The 22,821-nt window shown below is 31.9% G+C and overlaps 1 protein-coding gene and 1 long non-coding RNA gene across 2 annotated transcripts; both read right to left on the bottom strand.

The window, feature by feature from the left end:
- Positions 1 to 5,464: 5,464 nt before the first annotated feature.
- On the bottom strand, positions 5,465 to 7,419 carry LOC143082736 (uncharacterized). The gene is made up of 2 exons (XR_012980461.1): positions 5,779 to 7,419; positions 5,465 to 5,744 (listed from the first exon to the last, which is right to left on the bottom strand). It is a non-coding gene; the product is annotated as an uncharacterized LOC143082736 (long non-coding RNA).
- A 63-nt stretch (positions 7,420 to 7,482) lies between these two features.
- On the bottom strand, positions 7,483 to 22,113 carry LOC143082735 (ethanolamine kinase 1-like). Its single transcript, XM_076258568.1, has 8 exons — positions 21,961 to 22,113; positions 19,413 to 19,672; positions 18,795 to 18,935; positions 14,654 to 14,796; positions 13,642 to 13,725; positions 12,281 to 12,441; positions 11,074 to 11,147; positions 7,483 to 9,553 (listed from the first exon to the last, which is right to left on the bottom strand). The coding sequence occupies exons 1-8, from the start codon at positions 22,078 to 22,080 to the stop codon at positions 9,493 to 9,495; spliced, it is 1,044 nt and encodes a 347-aa protein (XP_076114683.1). The 5' UTR covers positions 22,081 to 22,113; the 3' UTR covers positions 7,483 to 9,492.
- Between the last annotated feature and the right edge of the window lie 708 nt (positions 22,114 to 22,821).

The following is a 22,821-nucleotide window of genomic DNA, read 5'->3' as shown; positions in this document are numbered from 1 at the left end:
AATGTGTTTGAAATAAAATAAACCAACACAATTGATTTATAATATTACTTTGCTAGGTAGGTTATGTACAATCCTGAAAGTTAACCTAATTATGCATTTATGCATAGTAATATTAGAAATCATTCAAACTATTCTATTGTAAAGTGCTGAACTTCATAAAAATATAGAGGATATGAAAAATTAATGACGACTATAGCTACATCGTGATTAAATGATGATTTTATTTAAATGCAAGATACATTGCATAGAGGATATGGCAAATTAATGATGACTAGCTACAATATGAGTTCATATATATTTCAAAAACGATTATCAATTTTACTAATTATACTGACAAATTGCATGATTTTATTCGACATTAAGTTACGACTAAATGAAGGAGTATGTGTGATTATCAATTTTACTAATTATACTGACAAACTGCATGATTTTATTTGACACTAAGTTTACGACTAAATGAAGAAGTATGTGTGATTTTATACAGGATAAAAATTTAACTAACATCTCGAAGTCAATTCCGAACGAAAAACATATCAATGAAGGAAATCATATTCTCATAACGTATTTAGCAATTCTTTCGTCAACCGGAAGCCTAGGTAACTGTTTACTGTTTGGATACCTTTTGAAGAAAAAGCAATCGACGCACCGAATACTGTTATTAGGACTGGCAGCTTTTGATTTACTTGTCTGTGGTGTTACAGTACCTTTTGAAATATTTGACTTGGAATACCAGTACAATTTTTATTCGGATGTGGCATGTAAACTATTTCGATCTTTGAACTATCTGTTTATTTGTACTTCGATACTGATGTTAATGTCCATATCTCTTGACCGGTATTTACGAACGTGTAGACCCCTGTTTAGACAAATGTGTACAAAAAATGCTAAATACATAGCAGTAATTAATTGTTGTGTTGCAATGGTGTTCGCGTGGCCAAACTTATTCTTTTATGGCGTTCGTATTTCGGCTTCGGCAAGTAACTTTACTACTTTTGATTGCACGTCTGCTGACGAATTCGAATTAACCGTTTATACACGAGTTTACAGCGTGATTTTGGGAGCTCTCTTTCTCACCTTTTTTGTGCTTTTAATTCTGTGTTATTCTAGGATTGGGGTACATGTGTTTTCTCACATAAAATACAGGAACTATTTCATAAATATGCAGAAAAAAGAAAACAAACAAAACAATGAACATGGAATTACTTTAGGCATCCGATCAAATCATATAATTTCAAGCAAAATAACTAAAATATCCTGCATCATAAGTATAGTGTTTGTGCTAAGTTATTCGCCAATCTTGACATTAAGTATTTTAGAAGCGTTGCTAGGGAGGTACATTCTTCAACAATATTTTGTGAAAGCATTTATTTTGGAAATAGTGGAAAGATTTTATATTTTGAACCACATGGCGAATCCATTTATATATGTATTTGTCGATAAAAAATTCAGGAAAATGTTAAAAAATATAATAGGATGTATTTGGTTTTGAGAAACAGTAATTTCATTGCGTTAAATCATTGTAAAGCATTCAACAAATAACCAGGAAATGATGTAGATATGCATTATTTTAAAGTGGAGAGAGAATAACATTTCTTGAAAATGGACTACAAATGTACGTTCATTTGTGAGATGTGACACAATCGTATGCTTTGTTTGATGTTTACTGATCTTTACTATGATTTTTTTAAAAGAAAAAACCCAGATCATTTAGCCTTACACAAAACAAACTGTGATCTTAATTACTGTGTCTGTATAGGTTTTGTTAGGTTTTGCATTTGTATTTTAGAACAACAAATTGTCTTTCATTTCCTTGCGGTTCATGAACCTTTGACCTAATTTAATCCGGAATATTAAAATTGGAAAAATACCATGCACATATGAACATTAGAATTCTTCTGGTCCATTGTCAGTTCTCCTATATATAAATTAGCAAATAGAAAGAAAACAAATAGAATTTTTGTTCATATCCAAAAAATGCATATTTGTGAATATGTTTGTGGCTTACTTAACATTAAAATATATTCGACTCCGAAAATTTAACGAAAAGGAAAGTTACCCTGTAGGATACTTTTGATAGTTTGTGTTTAATTGTAAAGTAAATTGTAGATTCTCAAGTTTCTAATGAACATTAATATTCATCTTTTTGGGAAGATGTATTGATCTAAATCAGGCTGCCTTCATGATCCTGGATCTTCTGTTCATAATACTAGTATTATGTATTACTTAATAAAATAGATGGTTAGTTAAAACATATTTTATTTGCAAAAGTAGCAAACAGGATTGGAACCCAGCTATAACAACATTAGTGACGTCCTATGAGACCAAAAAAACGGTTAAACCAAGTTACATAGTACATTGACCTAGTTTAATCATGGGATTGATAACATTTCTTTTCTGTTTCACTTGTAAGAGGTAATAGTTGTGACATTTGTTAACTACATAATGAGTACTATGAATTAAGTTACGGTTATTATACGTTTGACCTTCAAACCATTTTATTTCAATTCAGAAAAGACAGACTATTCTACCTAGTTTAACTCTCATACAAAATACAGATGTTTCATTATTTAACTTACAAATTTGAAAATTCTTTTAAAGCGTCAGACTGAGTCTAACTGATCAAATCATAGCCTTATTCTAGGTTATACAGTGAGCGAGGAACTAGTGTCTTTTTAAATGAAGTTCCAATGGTATCTTTTTCTTATATGAATAGGACTCAAATGGCGTCAAATCAACTTGTAATTCCAATGAGTTTTCCGTTATACCATGGACAAAATGTCCCTTCAAACTGATATACATTCATTTTTGTAAATGTTTTCGACCATTGTGTTGATTAAATGAATAAATATGTTGTATGATTGTCATATTACAGCATTTTTGTTTTTCTAAGTTCAAAAATCACCTCCATATCGACCAAGTTGGTATCCAACTTCTGCATTTGTTTTTATGGGAAATAGCCGCGGTTTGCTACCGATACAACTGAAAAAAAATACCATATAAATCTGACAAAACCAGCCCAATAAACTGCACTACAGTCTCTAAAACAGTATGCATCGAGACTTTCTGCGAAAAAAAAATAATCTGTGCAATTAGAGGATGACATATAGCCTTTAAATAAAATTAGTCGTAAGAAAAAGAAAGTTTTTGATATTTTAGTTTTCATTATATTAAATAATGCTCTTGAAATCTATTGTAACAACTAATGGAAGATTAATTAAAAAGTTAAATCACAAAAATACTGAACTCCGAGGAAAATTCAAAATTAAAAATTCCTTATCCAATGGCAAAATCAAAAGCTCACACTCATCAAACTAATAGATTACAACTGTCTTATTCCTGTCTTTGCACAGGCATATTCTTATGTACGTAGGATGGATTTAACCTGCTTTAATAGCTTGCTAATCCTTTTATTTATATGAAAGTCGCATACAGTTATATTATATTGGAAACGATGTGTGATAAAACATACAAACATAATAGGGATTTATAAATGTAAAAACAAAAGGGTACAGCAGTCAACATTGTGTTATTATCTTTATCACTATAAAAACAAAAAGGTTCTTCTTATATAAAAGTAAGACTTTCGTACATTTATTAAATTTGCTAAATATTCAAACTGAACATGACACAAGTATATGATGGGATACAAATGGTTTAAAAGCAGGTTTAAACTTACCGTAATGTAAACAAATATTCGAAGGTTATTGTTCAAATCATTGAATACTAAAAAAATAAAGATAGGGAACATGCATCTCCTTTTTATAAAAAGTATTCGTATACGCAAACGGAAATGTAGAGATTGAACAGAACTAGATTGATTTAAAACACAACCTCGTTGGAACCTTATTTCAATGTGTTGAACCTTAAAACTTACCATTAACAGTCCTGTGTAGAAAGACTTTAGTTTAGCGGTAATCAAATAGGACAAAAATTAATCAAAGGAAAATGTTTGCACTGTGTTACTCTCTTTTATCTAAATCTGCAATCTCATGGTACATGCTGAAAATGCCTACATAATTATTCCAATTTGTGTTGAGACGATGAATAAAGGTTTCACTACAAGTGTTATGTATACTTAACATTGTCAATGTTCATATAGATCCATGTGAATGATGTCCAGGTCAGATGAATACTACAAGATGGACATGTAGACATTACGATTATTATAGTTAAGATATTTCTTCAAGTATCGGAGAAATAAACCTTACATTAAAAACTTAACGCTTTCAAATGAACTATTTAAATCCGGTTAAGATCAGATAACCTTGCCAGACAGACAGGTTCGCAATATTATCATTTTAATTTTAAATAATGTTGAAAGTAAAAAAAAAAATCCCAAGAGTATCTTCTATCCAGTAGCCAGTATTCAGTACTTTTGTCGTGCTGCTGATGCCAATACAAACCCGGTGACTAGTCTCATTTAATTTAGATGAAAAAGGGATTGGATTGTGGTCACGGCAATTGGAACATATCCAGTACCATTTGGAAAAAGATATCCCAAAACTGTCGCGATGGCGTCCATAAAAATTTCATAAGAATGATTTCAACTTCATCACTAGAAATTCTTTGTTTTAAAAACTTCTTTTTGGGCAGCAGCCATCTATCATGGAAATAATAATTGGAAACGCAAACTCTAGAATGGCGTATTAACTAATAGATATATACAGCATATGCTGTAGTGTTGCTAGTATATAGAAATGAAATGTCACAAAATCATTCTTTGTTGTAAAGCTGTGTTCTCATTGTCAGTATGTAGATGCAAGTCATGAATTGAGGCAGTCTTAATTATATCTGTTGCATCTTTTATTTTATGTTCGGTGGAATAGTTATCCAACTTTTGAAATATTTAATGAGCGAACATCATCTATGTAGCAGAACATGAAGTTAAAGAATAATAATATAAGATTGGAATGGGGAATACGTGTGTGAAGGATTGAAAAGTGCAATGTTTTAATAGTATTGGTAAACGAAAAGAAACTTAAGATTGTATGCTCTTTAAGAGATCTTTGGAATTTTAAAGTATCAACGGTCAAGTCACAATGGTGTCTGTTGCAAGTCGGCAGCTTAAAATGCATAGCTTTAGTAGTCTTAGTAATATATCATTTTGTTTAGAACATAACTGTTAGTTTTCTAGTTGAACTGTTTTGTATTTGTTAACCTTTTATACCATCTCCTCTGAATTTAATATTTACAATTATTCCAGACACAATGTAAAGTCAAAGGATTACTTTTTAGTACCTGGGATACCAACTTGAAAACAAACCTTTTATCAATGATCACTGATTATTGAAATTATGTCAGGTGAAAGAATAACATATAGCAAATATAAGTATCCTATTACTAATAAGTGAGAGTTTGTGCGACAAAAACTATATTCATGAGCCCTCGCTGTCGATGACAATTAGGTCAAGAACAAAGGAGATAACAGATGGAAACTGTACAAGAGGCACCTGTAAAGAACGTATAAATATAGTCTTTTAATTTCTGAAACATAAGGCCTAATACAAAAAATAAACATCGCCCCTATTTTTTGTCCTCCTTTTCAGCCAAAAAAAAAAAGAAAGTCAGTAAATTCGGTTTTTCAAGTCACTTAAAATGGTATAAAACAAACTCAACTACAATAAATACTTTGATATTTATAATCTTTTCAAAAATAATAAAATAACAAAAATTAAAATCAAAACAGCTGTTCCCAAAACCATATCCTCTGTAACCTTAGCTTGGCAGTGTTTTAAAGTTTAAACCTTCCTTAGCTTGGCAGTGTTTTAAAGTTTAAACCTTTCTTAGATTGAGCAAATCTCATCAGGTAAGGACTACTTTTTAATCATGATCGATGCTTAAAATGACCAGCTTTACCACAATATGATTGAGATGCATTCCTTAATGTGTCCTTTATTTCTCTTAACTACAAAATAATCAATTACAAAACAATAAAATTTGAAGAACTTCAAATTGAGGTACTGTAATTTCAGAAATTTCAGCCAAGTTTTAACCAAAGCGAATTGTGTGTCTAATTTAGTATAGCGAAAATAAGAATTGTCAATCAAATATCCGATACATAAATCTATATGCAGCTTATTCTGCAATTGCAATAATTTATCTGGCATTTTTGTCCAATCTTCAAACATTGCAATAAAAAATGCTCGCAACAATTTCTTAATTTACATTATTCATTTACAGTAATAACGTTGGATGAACTTGATGTTTTTTTTTATTATGATTGATTGAGGTTGAAGTCAATAGGGACACAGGAATGCATTTAGAAAATCGAAAATAAATATACCAATTTCCTCAATAGATATGGAATTTTTTGTTATCATGATTTACCTTCATTTGTATTTTTTAAATCTTTTGAAATAATGCAATTTATGAACAGGGATACATTTTTTGTAGTTGATGTTATAATTAAAAGATCAACATTCAGATAAAACATATTAGAATTATTATGATTCATTATTCATAGTAAATCAAAATGAGTTTTTTTTAAATTGATTAGATCTAGGGAGCAGGCTTGCATGCATGTCATCGAATTGGTTTTAGAGGGAAGGTTGGCAAATTATTACAGATTTAAAGACAATTATCAAGTTCTGTAACAGAACTATATTCTACTATCATACAAGTAGGCTGTTTAGCTAGCTCCTAACTGTAAAATTGTTTACCAAGGCAGGAAAATTGTTTTTTTTTTTTTTTTTAGTTTTGTCCGTACATTGGTTTCCACTCCTTGAATTTACCTTGGAGTTCAGAATTTTTGTGAATACATTTTTCCTTAAAACGAGATGCGATATATACTTCAATTAGAGATTAAACTTACATGAATCAAAATTATAAGGTCATCAGCTAACAAGTATTTATACAAAAAGAAGTCATGTCTAAATGCATGGAGTATACAAATTTATAGTAAAAAACAAACTACATAAACATCAAACAATTCCCAATTACAAAATGTTTTCTTTAAAGAGACATATTAATTCTTGCCTGGTAGGCTTATTCATACATATAAACACTATCAAGACATAGAATAGTTTGGTTTAAAATATTAATCTATCTAAAATGTGATTTTTATAAATATATGTGAGTGATCTATATAGCAGTTCTTTGCTCTTGTTTGTCATTTTCAATTCCTTATATTGCTACTATAAAATTTGGATTTGATGCATATCTAATGTATATCACAAACTCTTACATTTATGATAGTTATTAGTAACTTCATTTTACAAATACAAAAATCAATTTATTTGTTAGCTCTGATTTCCCATGATGTTATAACCACTTAATATATCATTACTTCTATATCAATCAAATAGTTGTCATTTCATTCAAAATAATCTATTAAAATTCACAATTTCAAATGAAAATACTGGTATTTGAGCAATTGTCTTTGTAACATGTGACCTTTGTAAAACTGTTTTACAATATCTAAAGCTACAACTGTATAATCTATAAGCTCATAACGTTTTTTTCTGAATACAATGAGAAACTAATAGGTGTAAAATCTTAATTTACCAAGTGTAACATTTTTTAGTTTTAAATTCAAGATTTTTTTTTTGATAAAACAGAAACTTGACAATTTGTGAAATTTGAGCGACTAATTGCTGTAAGTATTTTTTTTTACCCAGATAACAGTGGTTAAAAGTGTTTGTAAATACTAAAAATTAAGCAATTACTGTATGCATATCTATTCCATAAGGTCAAATGACAATAAAGGCTAGATATAATACATGAATTTCAAAACATTTTGCATAGAAATAATAAAATACAACAAAACCATGAATACATCATCATAACATTTGTAAAACATGTATAAAGAGGAGTGTCCTGAGCGAAACAACACCAAACATGAATATTCTACAACAAAACATAACAATAGTTTGAAGAACTAAGACTCTTATCATAATTGTTAAATATGCTAGTTTAAACAAGTTTAAAAACAGTGTTTATATAATATAAAAATATAACAAAAATACTGACCTCCAAGTCAAATTCATAAATGAGAATTGATGTCCATAAAACCTGACAAAATTAAACACTATTAATCAGAGAATTTTCATTATAAAAGATATTAATTTTTATACGTTTATAACTTTAACGTTTAAAAAAAACACACTTTTTTGCATAATCATTAACATCATATATGTATATTGCAAAACAAAATTTTTGTTTATCCAATGGATAAAGATTTTGGCACACAAAAAAAGCAATAACCATGAATCCCAAAGAGACTTCAATGTTTAAAATGATAAAAGGATCATCAACAAGGTTTAGAATTTAAAATGTCTTCCTAAAATTGGTCCATATGAAGAGATGAGATTAAAAAAAGGGTAGAAACATGCAATTACCCTGCTGCAACAATTAATGATTGAAGAGGAACTGGTTATAAAATTGAGAATGGAAATGGGGAATGTGCTAAAGAGACAAAAACCCGACCATAGAGCAGACAACAGGAGAAGGTCACCAACAGGTCTTCAATGCAACGAGAAATTCTCGCACCCTGAGGCGTCCTTCAGCTGGCCCCTAAACAAATATATACTGGTTCAGTGATAATGAACATCATACTTGTTTGTGAATTATATTAGATAGGAGCAAAGACTGGTACATGTATATATATATTGAGCAAATATGTCTAAGGTTTATATTTATTTTTTTGTAAATACTAACTTCAGTATGAGATACATACACTAAAAGATATAAAAAAAAACTAGCACCAAAACTTTTACAATCTAAATGATAATCTATCTATTACGAAAGGGGAAGAATAATTGTGGTCTGAGGCCAGAAACACGAAAATAAATTGAATTTTGTTAACAGAAAGGAAACAAATATCGGACTTTGGAAAAAGGGAGAGGGCTTTTGGTACCTTTTATGAAATTCTTCATACATAATATCTTTTACAAAAAAATCATCCTACAACAGTTCACAAGCTGTATGCCCGCGATTTCGCGGGTGTGGTCTAGTGTTCTAGTGTTTACTAAATCTAAAAGGAATTAATTCCAGCAAACCAACTTATACTTAAAACTGGTACTTAACCAATACATGCAATAACTAATGTTTATTTTTTTTAATTTTAAAACATTAGCAATGGTAATAAAAATACTATTTAAGAAACTAAAATGTTTTACCCAAAAAAATCTTACACAAGTATTAATATATTTCATAATGTAATATTTTAATCAAACATATTTTTGAAAATTGTATGGAGTTTGAAAAACTTTCTATATGCAACACAGATATTTCAATACAATTATATATATACCCTGACAATACAAGAGTGCTGTCACAGTTATAGAATGTTAAAATACCTGAGTATGGTCACAATTGAAGAGTTAGGTTTTTAAATATAGACAAATAAATTATGTATTCCTAAAATGTAACTATGTAAACATAAATAACAAATATCTGTGAAAATCTCCTATAAAAGAGTGTAAATAAATTAAAATATTTGATATTAAAAATATAATTTATATCCCCTACCATAGTGTCAAACTCTACAACATTTTAAAGTGCTAAAAATTCTTCCTTTCTTGCAAAGTACTCATTCAATTTCATTATGGCGTAGCTGAAAAGAAAAACAAAAATCATCATAAAAACAAAACAATTAACTTTCTATTAATTATGCGTAAACATATATCTAAAAAAAATTAAGTTCATGTGTTGCTGTCAAAAGTAAAAGATAAGGAGAGAAGATATAAAATCACAATTTCTAATGCAGCAATCCTTTTGTATCAATGGTTCTGATTAAATGCCAACATGTGTACAATTCTCTTTCTATGTGTCTGTAGTTGACATGTTGAATTCTGGAATGCATTGACATGGTATTTCTTCAATAAAAAAAATTTTAAAAATTAAAAACTACACACATTTTTTATTCTTTTTACCTAATTTCATTTCTTTCATAGGCTTACAAAAAGCCTTTTTCAAAAGACTGGTGATTAAATTTAATGCTTGAAGCATACATCAGATGTCAGGCCAAAATAAATTCATAGTGTGTTTCCGGTTTCCAGACCCTACCTCCGTTTTTGACGCCAACCCTAAACATTTTCTTGACCAAAACAAATAAATATTAAAAATCTGGATTTTTCAATCTGTCGGGATCCGACTTTTCGTTTAAAAAACTGCAGATCTTCAAAATGTTTGAAAGCAATCACCAATATGACCAGGTAAAGCGTTTTAAGAACCAAGATTTTAAATAAATAAGCATGGCTTTTCGACAACCGTGCAGTGTATTAGCTGTCAAATATGCGAAATTCGATCACATGGTTGCAAAATATAATGATATTAATTCCAGATAATAACGATATGATGAATCTTTTTGAAGAACACCATGATAGACCTATAGATGAAAAAAATACGAAGTAGACGCATTTTGCTCAACTTCTTTGCACAGGTACAGGACGAGATTTTTTAAATAATGTATTCAATATATATACATATATTAACAAAATCTCGTTTTTAACCTGTGCTTCTTTGGACCAAAAGTCAGAATTGTTTCAGGATTGACAGACTGTATCTAATTCTGTCGGTTAATTGACAAATATTTTAAAAGTAAAATGAGATCAATTTAATTCTAAAATCAAATTCCATCTTTTTTTTAGTAAAAAATGCTCTTACGAATGTTGTAAAAAATTGTTCTCAGGAAGCAACTTAAACGGCTGTTAATGCTTTTGGGCATTTGACAGTTTGAGTTAATGAGGGCAAGTGGGCAGACAATGTGTAATGAGAAATAGAAAGCTTTCCCTAGTAGGCAGACATGGTGTATGATTCATGTTCATTTATAAATGAATCTGCCCTGGCACCATGTCTACTTTTATTCTATAATATTTCTCTGGCTGTCCCACAACAGTTTATATTAGAGAAGAAAAAAATTCATGTCCTATTACATGTAAGAGCCAAAATTTTGTACTCGAAGTACCTAGTATACCTGGAGTTTTATGATGCAGGTTCATATCTCATATTGGTTTAAAATATGTTGAAAAATATAATTAGATATACATCAATACAAATACAACCACCTGCATTAAATTACAAGACATTTTGAAGAAACACCATAACTAATGGTAAACTATGATAAGTACTTACTCTAAATAGTCAAAATCTATAGTGGAATATTTTGACTGTATCAAAGCCCAAACTCCCCAGAAAAAATGTGCTGCCTGAAATATAACAAGGAAAAGAATCATTATTTTGAGCATTGTACAAAAAAGCCGTCTTCTTGTCCTGTTTATGAAATTGCTGTATGAGATCATGTACATTCAACTATATGGAGGGTTAAGTTGTTATTAAAGGACGTAAGGTGTCAGACCTATAATTACTAATCTAATGTCTGCCACCCTTTGTCTCTTATAAAAAAAAATCCATTATTTTTAACCAGAAGATTAAGTACTTTGAGCCTGATTTATGTAACAGTTAACATCCTGATTGCTCTGATAGTACTAGTGTTTTTAAAGTGTATATCAGTTTTATAGAGTTCATTAATATCGATTAGCATGTACTAATTCAGATTGTACATTATTTCATGCATATTGGGGTATTCCTGTGATCCAGATCTAGATTTAAAGTAGACCAATTTAAATCCATGTTCCAATGCTTCTAGCATTTCAGGAATGTTGTTGGTAAATGTCTTTTGTTCTATTCATGTTTTTTGTCATTTAAGAAATTTAATGTTCATGGCATTAATATTTGATAATAAACTTTGCATGCTGATTATGAAATCATGTTGTTATACATCATCTATCAGGAGCCATACTTCAGAATAGCTTGAACTTGAAAATTATATTAGTACATATTTGTTGAGGGACCAGCTGAAGGACGCCTCCAAGTGCGGGACTTTCTTGCTGCATTGAAGACCCATTGGTGGCCTTCAGCTGTTGTCTACTCTATGGACGGGTTGTTGTCTCTTTGACACATTCCCCATTTCCATTCTCAATTTTATTTTAAGTCACACAATCTTTTCGGAAAATGAAAAGAACAAACACATATATAAGTTATAAAATTTGTGAAAAAAGAGCTAAAATTGTGTTTAGCGGACAAGTCTTTTATTTTATTTCAAATTCAAATGTAATAACAAGGATAACTTCATACATTGAACAGATACAAATATTATGACATACCTAATGTTTACAAATAGAAGGTTAATGATGATATATGAAACTGATGGCTTTTCGGAAAGGACATAATACAAAGGTGTCAAATTTGCACTATATAATCTATTACCGGTTATACATGTTATTAAATGTATTGATGTTCAATGGATAGATTACTAGATTGATCGAGATTTATAACTTACCAAAGCACACTTATTAACCTGTGTGTACAGCTTATAAACCTCTTCATCAGTCACAGCAGATTTTATCTCGTTTTGTTTATTCCATTCTTCTAAATATGTACGTAGCCACATTAACTGGTACTCTTTGTTTGGGTACCTGCTGAAATCTACCTCATCTACACCTTAAAGATAAAGGAAATATTCTATAGTTTTATTTTTCAGAATATACAGGCAATAAAAGGCCTCCATCATGAAGTATAATGTTATTGTGGGTAGCAGAATGAAATTTAGCTGAAATTTAAGATAACATGATTGATTCGATAAACCAACTTATTTTTAGGGATACATGTACTTTATTTCACTTTTAGCCCTCTCTAGTCAACTTCGCAGCTATTAACTTTCCTAATTTTCTTATTTACCTGATAATGTTAGATATGGAAAGATCCAAGTTTTACATATTTTCAACAATTTATATTCGCGTTATTTTCTACTCCTGAAATAACGAAAATTAGTTGATTTATAGTACTAGTATGGTCATCGGTCAAAGAGATGAATACAAAATAAACATTCTTATTTGCAATTTTATTGTTCATATATCATTGTATATATTCTGGATTTTCTAGATAGCCAATATAGTGCAAAAATATAATTTTATTTTTGAAAAATTGTCATTTCTCACCCTTATACTCCTATTTTTTCCTAAAATAACTTGGTTGATCTATCTCTTTTTGCAATAAATGCACAGCAATAGTACCCACATCTTAGCTAGCCAAAGGTTACAATCCACTCATTTCCTCTTCATCCTTGGCAGATTGATAGAGAATTTTGGAGACACAAGTAATGATATATATTGGTCGCAGACATAACTGGCTGCATCAAATCAAAAAGTCTATATAACATGATCATGTGTAAATGTAGAAAATGTAGGTAAACAAATACCACGCTGATTGTGCAACAAGTCTATACCAACCCCCACCACCCAAATGCATATATATGACGATATTAATGACAATTTAAATGTTCTTAATCAAATAATAGAAGTTCCTGTGTATGTTTCTTGCACAAATGTGGAAATAATTTTCGTTTCCTGCTTAACCAAGTTAGTAAACTCTAGACACTACCATGTTTTCACCTCCACACTGAAGAGAGTTCAAGTGCTACCATTGTTCAAGAATAATGTATTAGGAATGGGGGTGACTTTAATCATCCAATAGATGGTGCAACATTGTTATCACAAATGTTGGCTCAACCTGCCAAGGGTGAAGAGGAAGGGTGTGGACGATAACCCTTGGCTAGCGAAGTTGGAGTACCCAGATATTTCAAAACTCTAAATCTGTGTTAGCATATATGCTTAACCTTATCTCTGCTTTCTGTTACAATACCTGCATATTCACAGAAATGGTTTCCTATATCATACGGCTGGTAATTAAACATTGCATACTCATGATCTATAAGACTAATTTTGTCTGAAAAAGAAGAAAACCAAATTAAAACACCTATTCACACATGTACTTTAGTTTTCAAAGGTTTTGTTTAATGATAAAAAAATAAATTTTTGCCAATTTTCTGCATTTTAAAGCTAAATTTTTTTCTCAACAATATTTTTTAAAGCCTTTTAAAGTATGTAAATATCTTAATGTATTTCAACATCCCATCTTTTTCCCATTTACAGTAGAGTTTTCATATATCTTCATACATATACAAAACTACTCAAAGGGACAGAACTCTAGAATTCATATTCACACTTAGCATTTTCACGATAAACATTTTGTCCATTTATCATTTCTCTGATTTTTAATTTTCATTAAACAGTTGATTATTTTTCCCATATGTGTAGTTTACTTAAGCTTTGTTCTTCATTGGTAAAAACTATGATGTTAAATATTCTTGCTTGCCTAATGCTTTGCTTAAAAGGCGACTTTGTCTCATGATGTCATGTATAAATAACAATCTTTTTGCCAATCAGTTAAAAGAGTGTCTAATTTTGTCTAAAATCATTAAAAAGTATCACAGTCAAACTTTTATATCTTTTAATAGTTTCTCTATTCTTTTACATTGACAATCAGTTTAAAATTAATATTATCTACTCTTAAAAGGAATCTTCAGTGTAACATGTGTAAAATTAAACAGCTATACGGTATAATTTTTTTCTCTCATTGTTGAAGGCAAATATAGCTTACATCCACTTTATTTAATCTTTCAAGTTTGGTGGATATTTCTCTCATTGACAATCAAACCACACTTCCTTGTTTTATACTTAAACAGTAAATCTACAGCAAATAATTAACAACTCATTGTATGTAACTCAGATATAAAAAAAAAATCAATTCATATCTGATGTCTTAATTTGCATGATTTGTAGTACTTTTTTCAATCATATAAACATCATCATACCTGTAGCTGCATCATAAACTAGATTTTTTAACAAGAGATCATTGTGACTCATGACAGCAGGAGCATTTAGAGATTCTATTGTCTTCTTCAGTTCTTCATATTCCTTCATCAGCCTTTCTATAGATCCAACATTTTTTTTAAATCTAAGAAAAAATAACAAATCAATGCATATTTTAAGAAAAATAACGTTTAGCTAGCATCCACCATCATTTTCATATAGGCATTGTTTAGGTTTTGATATGATAAGACTCTAAAATTTTTAGGATTTAAAAAGACCAATGAAATTTCAGATAATCATGGAAGAATTTATGTGAAGTTGTAATCTTTATGTAATAAAACAAGAGGCTCTAAAGAGCCTGTGTCGCTCACCTTGGTCTATGTGAATATTAAACACAGGACGCAGATGGATTCATGACAAAATTGTGTGATGTTGATGTGTTTGTACATCTTACTTTACTGAAAATTCTTGCTGCTTACAATTATTTCTATCTACAATTAACTTGGCCACTATTTTCAGAGGAGAAGATTTTTGTAAAGGATTACTAAGATTTACGAAAAATGGTTAAAAATTTACTGTAAAGGACAATAACTCCTAAAGGGGTCAACTAACCATTTCTATCATGTTGACTTATTCGTAGATCTTACTTTGCTGACATTTATTGCTTTTTACAGTTTATCTCTATCTATAATAATATTCAAGATAATAACCAAAAACAGCAAAATTTCCTTAAAATTACCAATTCAGGGGCAGCAACCCAACAACAGGTTGTCCCATTCATCTGAAAATTTCAGGGCAGATAGATCTTGACCTGATAAACAATTTTACTCCATGTCAGATTTGCTTTAAATGCTTTGGTTTTTGAGTTATAAGCCAAAAACTGAATTTTACTCCTATGTTCTATTTTTAGCCATGGCGGCCATCTTGGTTGGTTGGCTGGGTCATGCCACACATTTTTAAAACTAGATACCCAAATGATGATTGTGGCCAAGTTTGGTTTAATTTGGCCCAGTAGTTTCAGAGGAGAAGATTTTTGTAAAAGATTACCAAGATATACGAAAAATGGTTAAAAGTTGACTATAAAAAGCAATAACTCCTAAGGGGGTCAACTGACCATTTCAGTCATGTGGACTTATTTGTTAATCTTACTTTGCTGAACATTATTGCTGTTTAAAGTTTATCTCTATCTATAATAATATTCAAGATAATACCCCAAAACAGCAAAATTTCCTTAAAATTATCAATTCAGGGGCAGCAACCCAACAACAGGTTGTCCGATTCATCTGAAAATTTCAGGGCAGATAGATCTTGACCTGATAAACAATTTTACTCCATGTCAGATTTGCTCTAAATGTTTTGGTTTTTGAGTTATAAGCAAAAAACTGCATTTTACCCCTATGTTCTATTTTTAGCTGTGGCGGCCATCTTGGTTGGTTGGCCGGGTCACCCCACACATTTTTTAATCTAGATACCCAAATAATGATTGTGGCCAAGTTTGGTTTAATTTGGCCCAGTAGTTTCAGAGAAGATTTTTGTAAAAGATTACTAAGATTTACGAAAAATGGTTAAAAATTGACTATAAAGGGCAATAACTCCTAAAGGGGTCAACTGACCATTTCGGTCATGTTGACTTATTTGTAAATCTTACTTTGCTGAACATTATTGCTGTTTACAGTTTATCTCTATCTATAACTAGAGGCTCTAAAGAGCCTGTGTCGCTCACCTTGGTCTATGTGAATATTAAACAATGGAAACAGATGGATTCATGACAAAATTGTGTTTTGGTGATGGTGATGTGTTTGTAGATCTTACTATACTAAACATTCTTGCTGCTTACTATTATCTCTATCTATAATAATATTCAAGATAATAACCAAAAACAGCAAAATTTCCTTAAAATTATCAATTCAGGGGCAGCAACCCAACAACGGGTTGTTCGATTCATCTGAAAATTTCAGGGCAGATAGATCTTGACCTGATAATCAATTTTATCCCTGTCAGATTTGCTCTTAATGCTTTGGTTTTTGAGTTATAAGCCAAAAACCCCATTTTACCCCTATGTTCTATTTTTAGCCATGGCGGCCATTTTGGTTGGTTGGCCGGTTCACGCCACACATTTTTTAAACTAGATACCCCAATGATGATTGTGGCCAAGTTTGGATTAATTTATCCCAGTAGTTTCAGAGGAGAAGATTTTTGTGAAAGATAACTAAGATTTACGAAAAATGGTTAAAAATGGACTAAAAAGGGCAATAACTCCTAAAGGGGTCAACTGACCATTTCGGTCACGTTGACTTATTTGTAGATCTTACTTTGCTGAACATTATTGCTGTTTACAGTTTATCTCTATCTATAATAATATTCAAGATAATAACCAAAAACAGCAAAATTTCCTTAAAATTATCAATTCAGGGGCAGCAACCCAACAACGGGTTGTCCGATTCATCTGAAAATTTCAGGGCAGATAGATCTTGACCTGATAAACAATTTTACCTGATGTCAGATTTGCTCTAAATGCTTTGGTTTTTGAGTTATAAGCCAAAAACTGCATTTTACCCCTATGTTCTATTTTTAGCCATGGCGGCCATCTTGGTTGGTTGGCCGGGTCACGCCACAAATTTTTTAAACTAGATACCCCAATGATGATTGTGGCCAAGTTTGGATTATTTTGTCCCAGTAGTTTCAGAGGAGAAGATTTTTGTGAAAGATAACTAAGATTTACGAAAAATGGTTAAAAATGGACTAAAAAGGGCAATAACTCCTAAAGGGGTCATTTGACCATTTCGGTCACGTTGACTTATTTGTAAATCTTACTTTGCTGAACATTATTGCTGTTTACAGTTTATCTCTATCTATAATAATATTCAAGATAATAACCAAAAACAGCAAAATTTCCTTAAAATTATCAATTCAGGGGCAGCAACCCAACAACGGGTTGTCCGATTCATCTGAAAATTTCAGGGCAGATAGATCTTGACCTGATAAACAATTTTACCCCAGTCAGATTTGCTCTAAATGCTTTGGTTTCAGAGATATGAGCCAAAATCTACATTTTACCCCTATGTTCTATTTTTAGCCGTGACGGCCATCTTGGTTGGTGGGCGGGGTCACGCCACACATTTTTTAAACTAGATACCCCAATGATGATTTTGGTCAAGTTTGGTTAAATTTGGCCCAGTAGTTTCAGAGGAGAAGATTTTTGTAAAAGTTAACGACGACGGACGACGGACGACGACGGACGACGACGACGGACGCAAAGTGATGGGAATAGCTCACTTGGCCTTTCGGGCCAGGTGAGCTAATAATATTCAAGATAATAACCAAAAACAGCAAAATTGCCTTAAAATTACCAATTCAGGGGCAGCAACCCAACAACGGGTTGTCCGATTCATCTGAAAATTTCAGGGCAGATAGATCTTGACCTGATGAACAATTTTACCAAGTCAGTTTTGCTCTTAATGCTTTGGTTTTTGAGTTATAAGCCAAAAACTGCATTTTACCCCTATGTTCTATTTTTAGCTGTGGCGGCCATCTTGGTTGATTGACCGGGTCATCGGACACATTTTTTAAACTAGATACCCCAATGATGATTGTGGCCAAGTTTGGTTAAATTTGGCCCAGTAGTTTCAAAGGAGAAGATTTTTGTAAAAGTTAACGACGCCGGATGACGACAGACGACGGACGACGGACGCTGGACGCCAAGTGATGAGAAAAACTCACTTGGCCCTTCGGGCCAGGTGAGCTAAAAATCAATTTTTTCAAGTTGACATTTCTCCCAATTTCAGTCTATCAATGGTTGTTGTGACCTTGACGGTTGAACAACGCACAAACATATTATAATTCTGAGTTAAGTATGACGTCCATTATCACTAAACTAGTATACATATGTGTTTAGGGGCCAGCTGAAGAACACCTCCAGGTGGGGGAGTTTCTCACTACAATGAAGACCCATTGGTGGTCTTCGGCTGTTGTCTGCTCTATGGTCGGGTTGTTGTCTTTTTGACACATTCCCCATTTTCATTCTCAATTTTATGATCATGACGATACAGCAGATATGAATAAACAGTGGATGACAGACACCATATTTAAAGTAATGGAATGAAGCAGAAGTTTATGTTAAAAAAATCTTATTTGACAGAATACCTTTCATTTTTTTCTGGTTGGTCGTACCCAGTTGGTGCTATAGCCAACCACTTCTCAAGTTTTGGAAACAAACCTGCAGATGGTGGAGACCCTGATTTTGGTTTTAGAGAATGTAGTTTTACCATCTCCTTTGCAATTTGTCTGTAAAATAAACACAAGATGCAGATAGGACAACAATTGAGAAGAAAACTGATCAGATTTAGTCTTAGATGGACGATTTTTTTTTTATTCGTTGTTATTGGTTTTAAACTAATTACTAAGTACTCTTAGATGTTTACTTTAGTGTCTTTTTTGTTGTGCAGATGTATCAGTGCCCTGGCACATCCACTCTGGGTTATTGTGAGATGTATTTCTACTTGTATCCCTCTGATGAGTGGTGCTTTTTTCAACTGGTTTTTAAAGTTGTTGTTATGTTGTACTGTTACACCTCAGTCCAAAGTTAGGGGAGGGCTAGTATGTTCAAACCAATTTAACACCGCAACATTCTGTATGTACCAGTCCCAAATCAGGAGCCTGTTATTCAGTGATTTTTTTTTATTGCTCTGTAACATATTTTTTGTGTGTGTGGAAGCATTGAAACATAACAAGATCTGCATCAAGTTATCCCGGACTACTTACACTCTGTATCTTCTAACTGATTCTGGGTCCAGTGTTTGTCCAGGAGAGAATCCATAAGCCACGCCATTATTAAACTCAGCATAAAGTGGCGGACACAGCCCATGCTCTGACAGAAATATAATATTATTTTTCTCTGTATCTCTATCTATAATCAGATCTGTATTAGCACCATATATTCTTATTAGCACCACATCACAACCAAATCCTTTGTCTGCTTCATAACATCCTATCAGTTTGTTAGTTATACCTTCAGTGAAATGCTGAAATACAAAATGTAGGGTTTTCTCATTGTTGAAGGTATATTATTACAATTAGTGTTATAACTTGGGTAATTAAAGGCTCTCAAGAGCCTGTGTCGCTCACATGTCTTTACTGTTGTTTTTGAAATCATGCAAAATAAGGTTAAAAACAGGATAAATAGTGTTACATTTACATGTAGATACTAAAGATTATTAGATGTTACATGTAGATATCATTAGATACTACAATCATGACAATGTATAATAATATCTAAGATAATAACCAAAAACCTCAAAATTTCCTTAAAATTACTAATTAAGGGGCAATGGGTTGTCTGAAAATTTTGCAGATAGATGTACATCTAAACCTGATAAGCATGTTTACCCCTATGACAGATTTGCTCTAATTACTTTAATTTAGAGATACATGTATATACCAAAAAACTGCATGTTTTCCCTATGTTCTATTTTTAGCCATGTCAACCATGTTGGTTGTCAGGTGGGGTCATCAGGGCCATTGAGCCAGATGAGCTAAAAAAAGAGGGAACCTGTTTACATTTTAAGAATTTCACTGTAGTTTGAAACAATAATTTTTTTTTATTTATAGCAATACAGTTACATGACTTACTTAAACACATTTATAACCATTCAGTGGTGGATCCACAACTTTTTCAAAGGGGGGCCCACTGACTGACCTAAGGGAACAGGCTCCAGTAATGGTCAAAATTATAGAAAACTTCATCGGCTCTAACTCAAAATATGGACAATTTTATGTTAAGGGCGTCTTGAAATCTTTGGCAGCTCCCAAAGTGCTAATTTTGCACCTTTTTCAGCTGGATCAAATCACTACTTTCCTTAAAAATTCGGGACCCAAATTTTTTAACAGTGTAATTTTACCCCCTTCTTAAAATTTGAGGCATTAAACATGGAGAAATAAATTTGGAAGGGGTATAAATATTAATGGCAAGTAACCCACTGTCAACACTAGGGACTATATTTGTGAACAACAAAAAAATCAAGGGACGACAATTGTAGTCTCGGAACTTATACTTCAGTAATTCCCTATACATGCTATATAGTAAACTAAAATTTTCCCACAACAATGAACAAAAGAGGGGAAGGGTCCCATGCCCCCTGGATCCACTGTAACCAGAGAGCATGATCATGATGAATCTTCTTGCAAAATCCTATGTCTCCACCGGGACTCCAACCCAGGACTTCTGTATTACAAGGCAGCACTTTAACCGACTGAGCTAAAGAAGTACTTCCTTAGCTCAACCGCTTATGGCTGACTAAGTACATGAAGTATCTACTAAGTTTTCTAAGGGAAGCAATCCAGTGACACTTCCCCCACCTCAAGAGTCATTATATTCTATACATGCTATAATGATGATATCTTCATCTTTTTTATATTTATATTTTAACCTGGCTAGGTATTTCTTCTAACCGTGGGTTTTTTATTGTTGGCCGCCAATGTAACCTGAGAGCATGATTCTTCTTGCAAAATCGCATGTCTCCACCGGGACTCGAACCCGGGACCTCTGTGTTACAAGGCAGCGTGTTAACCGACTGAGCTAAAGAAGTACTTCCTTTAATAGCTAAACCGCTTACAGCTGACTAAGTATCTTCTACTAAGTTTTCTAACTTGCAAGCAATAATGTCACACCACCAATGGGTGTGAATGTGTGGGGTGTGGATGTGACAGGGGGCGAATGTTAATGGGAGCAAACATTATTTTGGGCGAACAGCTATAGCAAAAGACCTATGAGTATTAAATTGTGTGTTAAGTTTCAGACACAATAAATAACATATATATGCTAAAAAAAAAACACGCAGATTTTAAACCCCAAAAATCGTCCAATAATTCTGACGTCTTGAAAGGCTATCATATTTTTTTTCTTCGACGTCTTATTTCGTTTTTTTCTTTGACGTGACACCTTACTTCGAAGTGTTAACATGGTTAAGGCGTCAAAGAAAAAAAATATAATAGCCTTTCAAGACGTCATAATTATTTGGACTATGTAAGAGGGTGAACATCACCCTAGTCAGGCTAGTGATGTACTGAAATATCCACTGGCCAGGGCCCCGAGTCAGAATAGAATCGAACAGGGATCTTTAGAACTGTAGCCACTGGTCTTAACCAATAGAAATTCAACCCACACTTTATCAGTGATAGAAAGCTGAGACTACTATAACACGTGTTATAGTAGTCTCAGTAGAAAGATAGCAGGCCAGGGTCAACGAACTTCAGAAGTGTGCAAAATAGCTGCATAAAGCGACAAAATAAATGATGACAACTGCTTACAAACCTTAAATTTTATGTTATCTGTTTGCCATTGAGGTCTTATTACATCTAAAATAGCTTGTGCACTTTTTTCTAGATTGTTTTCATCAAGGCTAATATTCAGCTGTTCGTGTTGTCGTGCCATGATTGTAAATCACTAAATCAAAAAGGGTCAAACATGAATTATATCCGCATATAAAAGATCTAGGATTCGTCCAGAATTTTATAAATGCATGATCATACTTTGGTACATTGTTATATCTAATACTTACCGTAATACGTTAAAATACATTTTTATATTAAAAACAGTATTATAAAAGAAATAATATCTTAAATAAATTAATAAGCAAACTAAGCATAATTATGTTATATAAAAAAAATTTAAATTATTATTCTATAACAGCAGAGACATATATATACACATATGTGTATATATGTCTCTGATAACAGTCACGGAGACCGCACTTCGATAATTTTTCCTCGATTAAGGCTTCTAAGGGAGACTACCTGGACTTTTTTTAGCGGATACATATATTTACCACAGGCATTTGTTTCTGTCAATGTGGGGTTTTAACTTTACTATCCATACCCGTACGAAAAATCACTGTTTCTGTCAATGTGGGGTTTACTATCCATACCCGTACGAAAATATTTACGTTATCATTGCAATTTCATTTTTTTTTTAAATGTAATACAAATAGACATGGGGGAATTGAATTTACAATGTTTAAAATGTTTACAAAAATATATATCCGTTTAGGTTTAACACTGTTAGTTATCGAGACTCTAGGAATTGAAAACAAGCTAAATAAAACCCCACCTTGTTTAGATTATAACCATGGATTGAAGAAATACACCAACGGTATAATCTTATAATAATTATAAA

This window comes from Mytilus galloprovincialis, chromosome 7 (genome assembly GCF_965363235.1).
Source record: "Mytilus galloprovincialis chromosome 7, xbMytGall1.hap1.1, whole genome shotgun sequence".
NCBI lineage: Eukaryota > Metazoa > Mollusca > Bivalvia > Mytilida > Mytilidae > Mytilus > Mytilus galloprovincialis.
The sequence above is the reverse complement of the archived record's forward strand: the minus strand, read 5'-3'. Positions and strand labels throughout refer to the sequence as shown.

Bases quoted from the DNA above. Each gene is read 5' to 3' on its own strand.
- LOC143082735 (XM_076258568.1), bottom strand. From the start codon at position 22,080: ATGGCACGACAACACGAACAGCTGAATATTAGCCTTGATGAAAACAAT. The intron at 14,797-18,794 runs GTATTCTGTCAA...ATTTTTTCTTAG, and splicing joins CAACCAGAAAAAAATGAAAG to ATTTAAAAAAAATGTTGGAT. The intron at 11,148-12,280 runs GTAAGTTATAAA...GTTATATTTCAG, and splicing joins AGGTTAATAAGTGTGCTTTG to GCAGCACATTTTTTCTGGGG.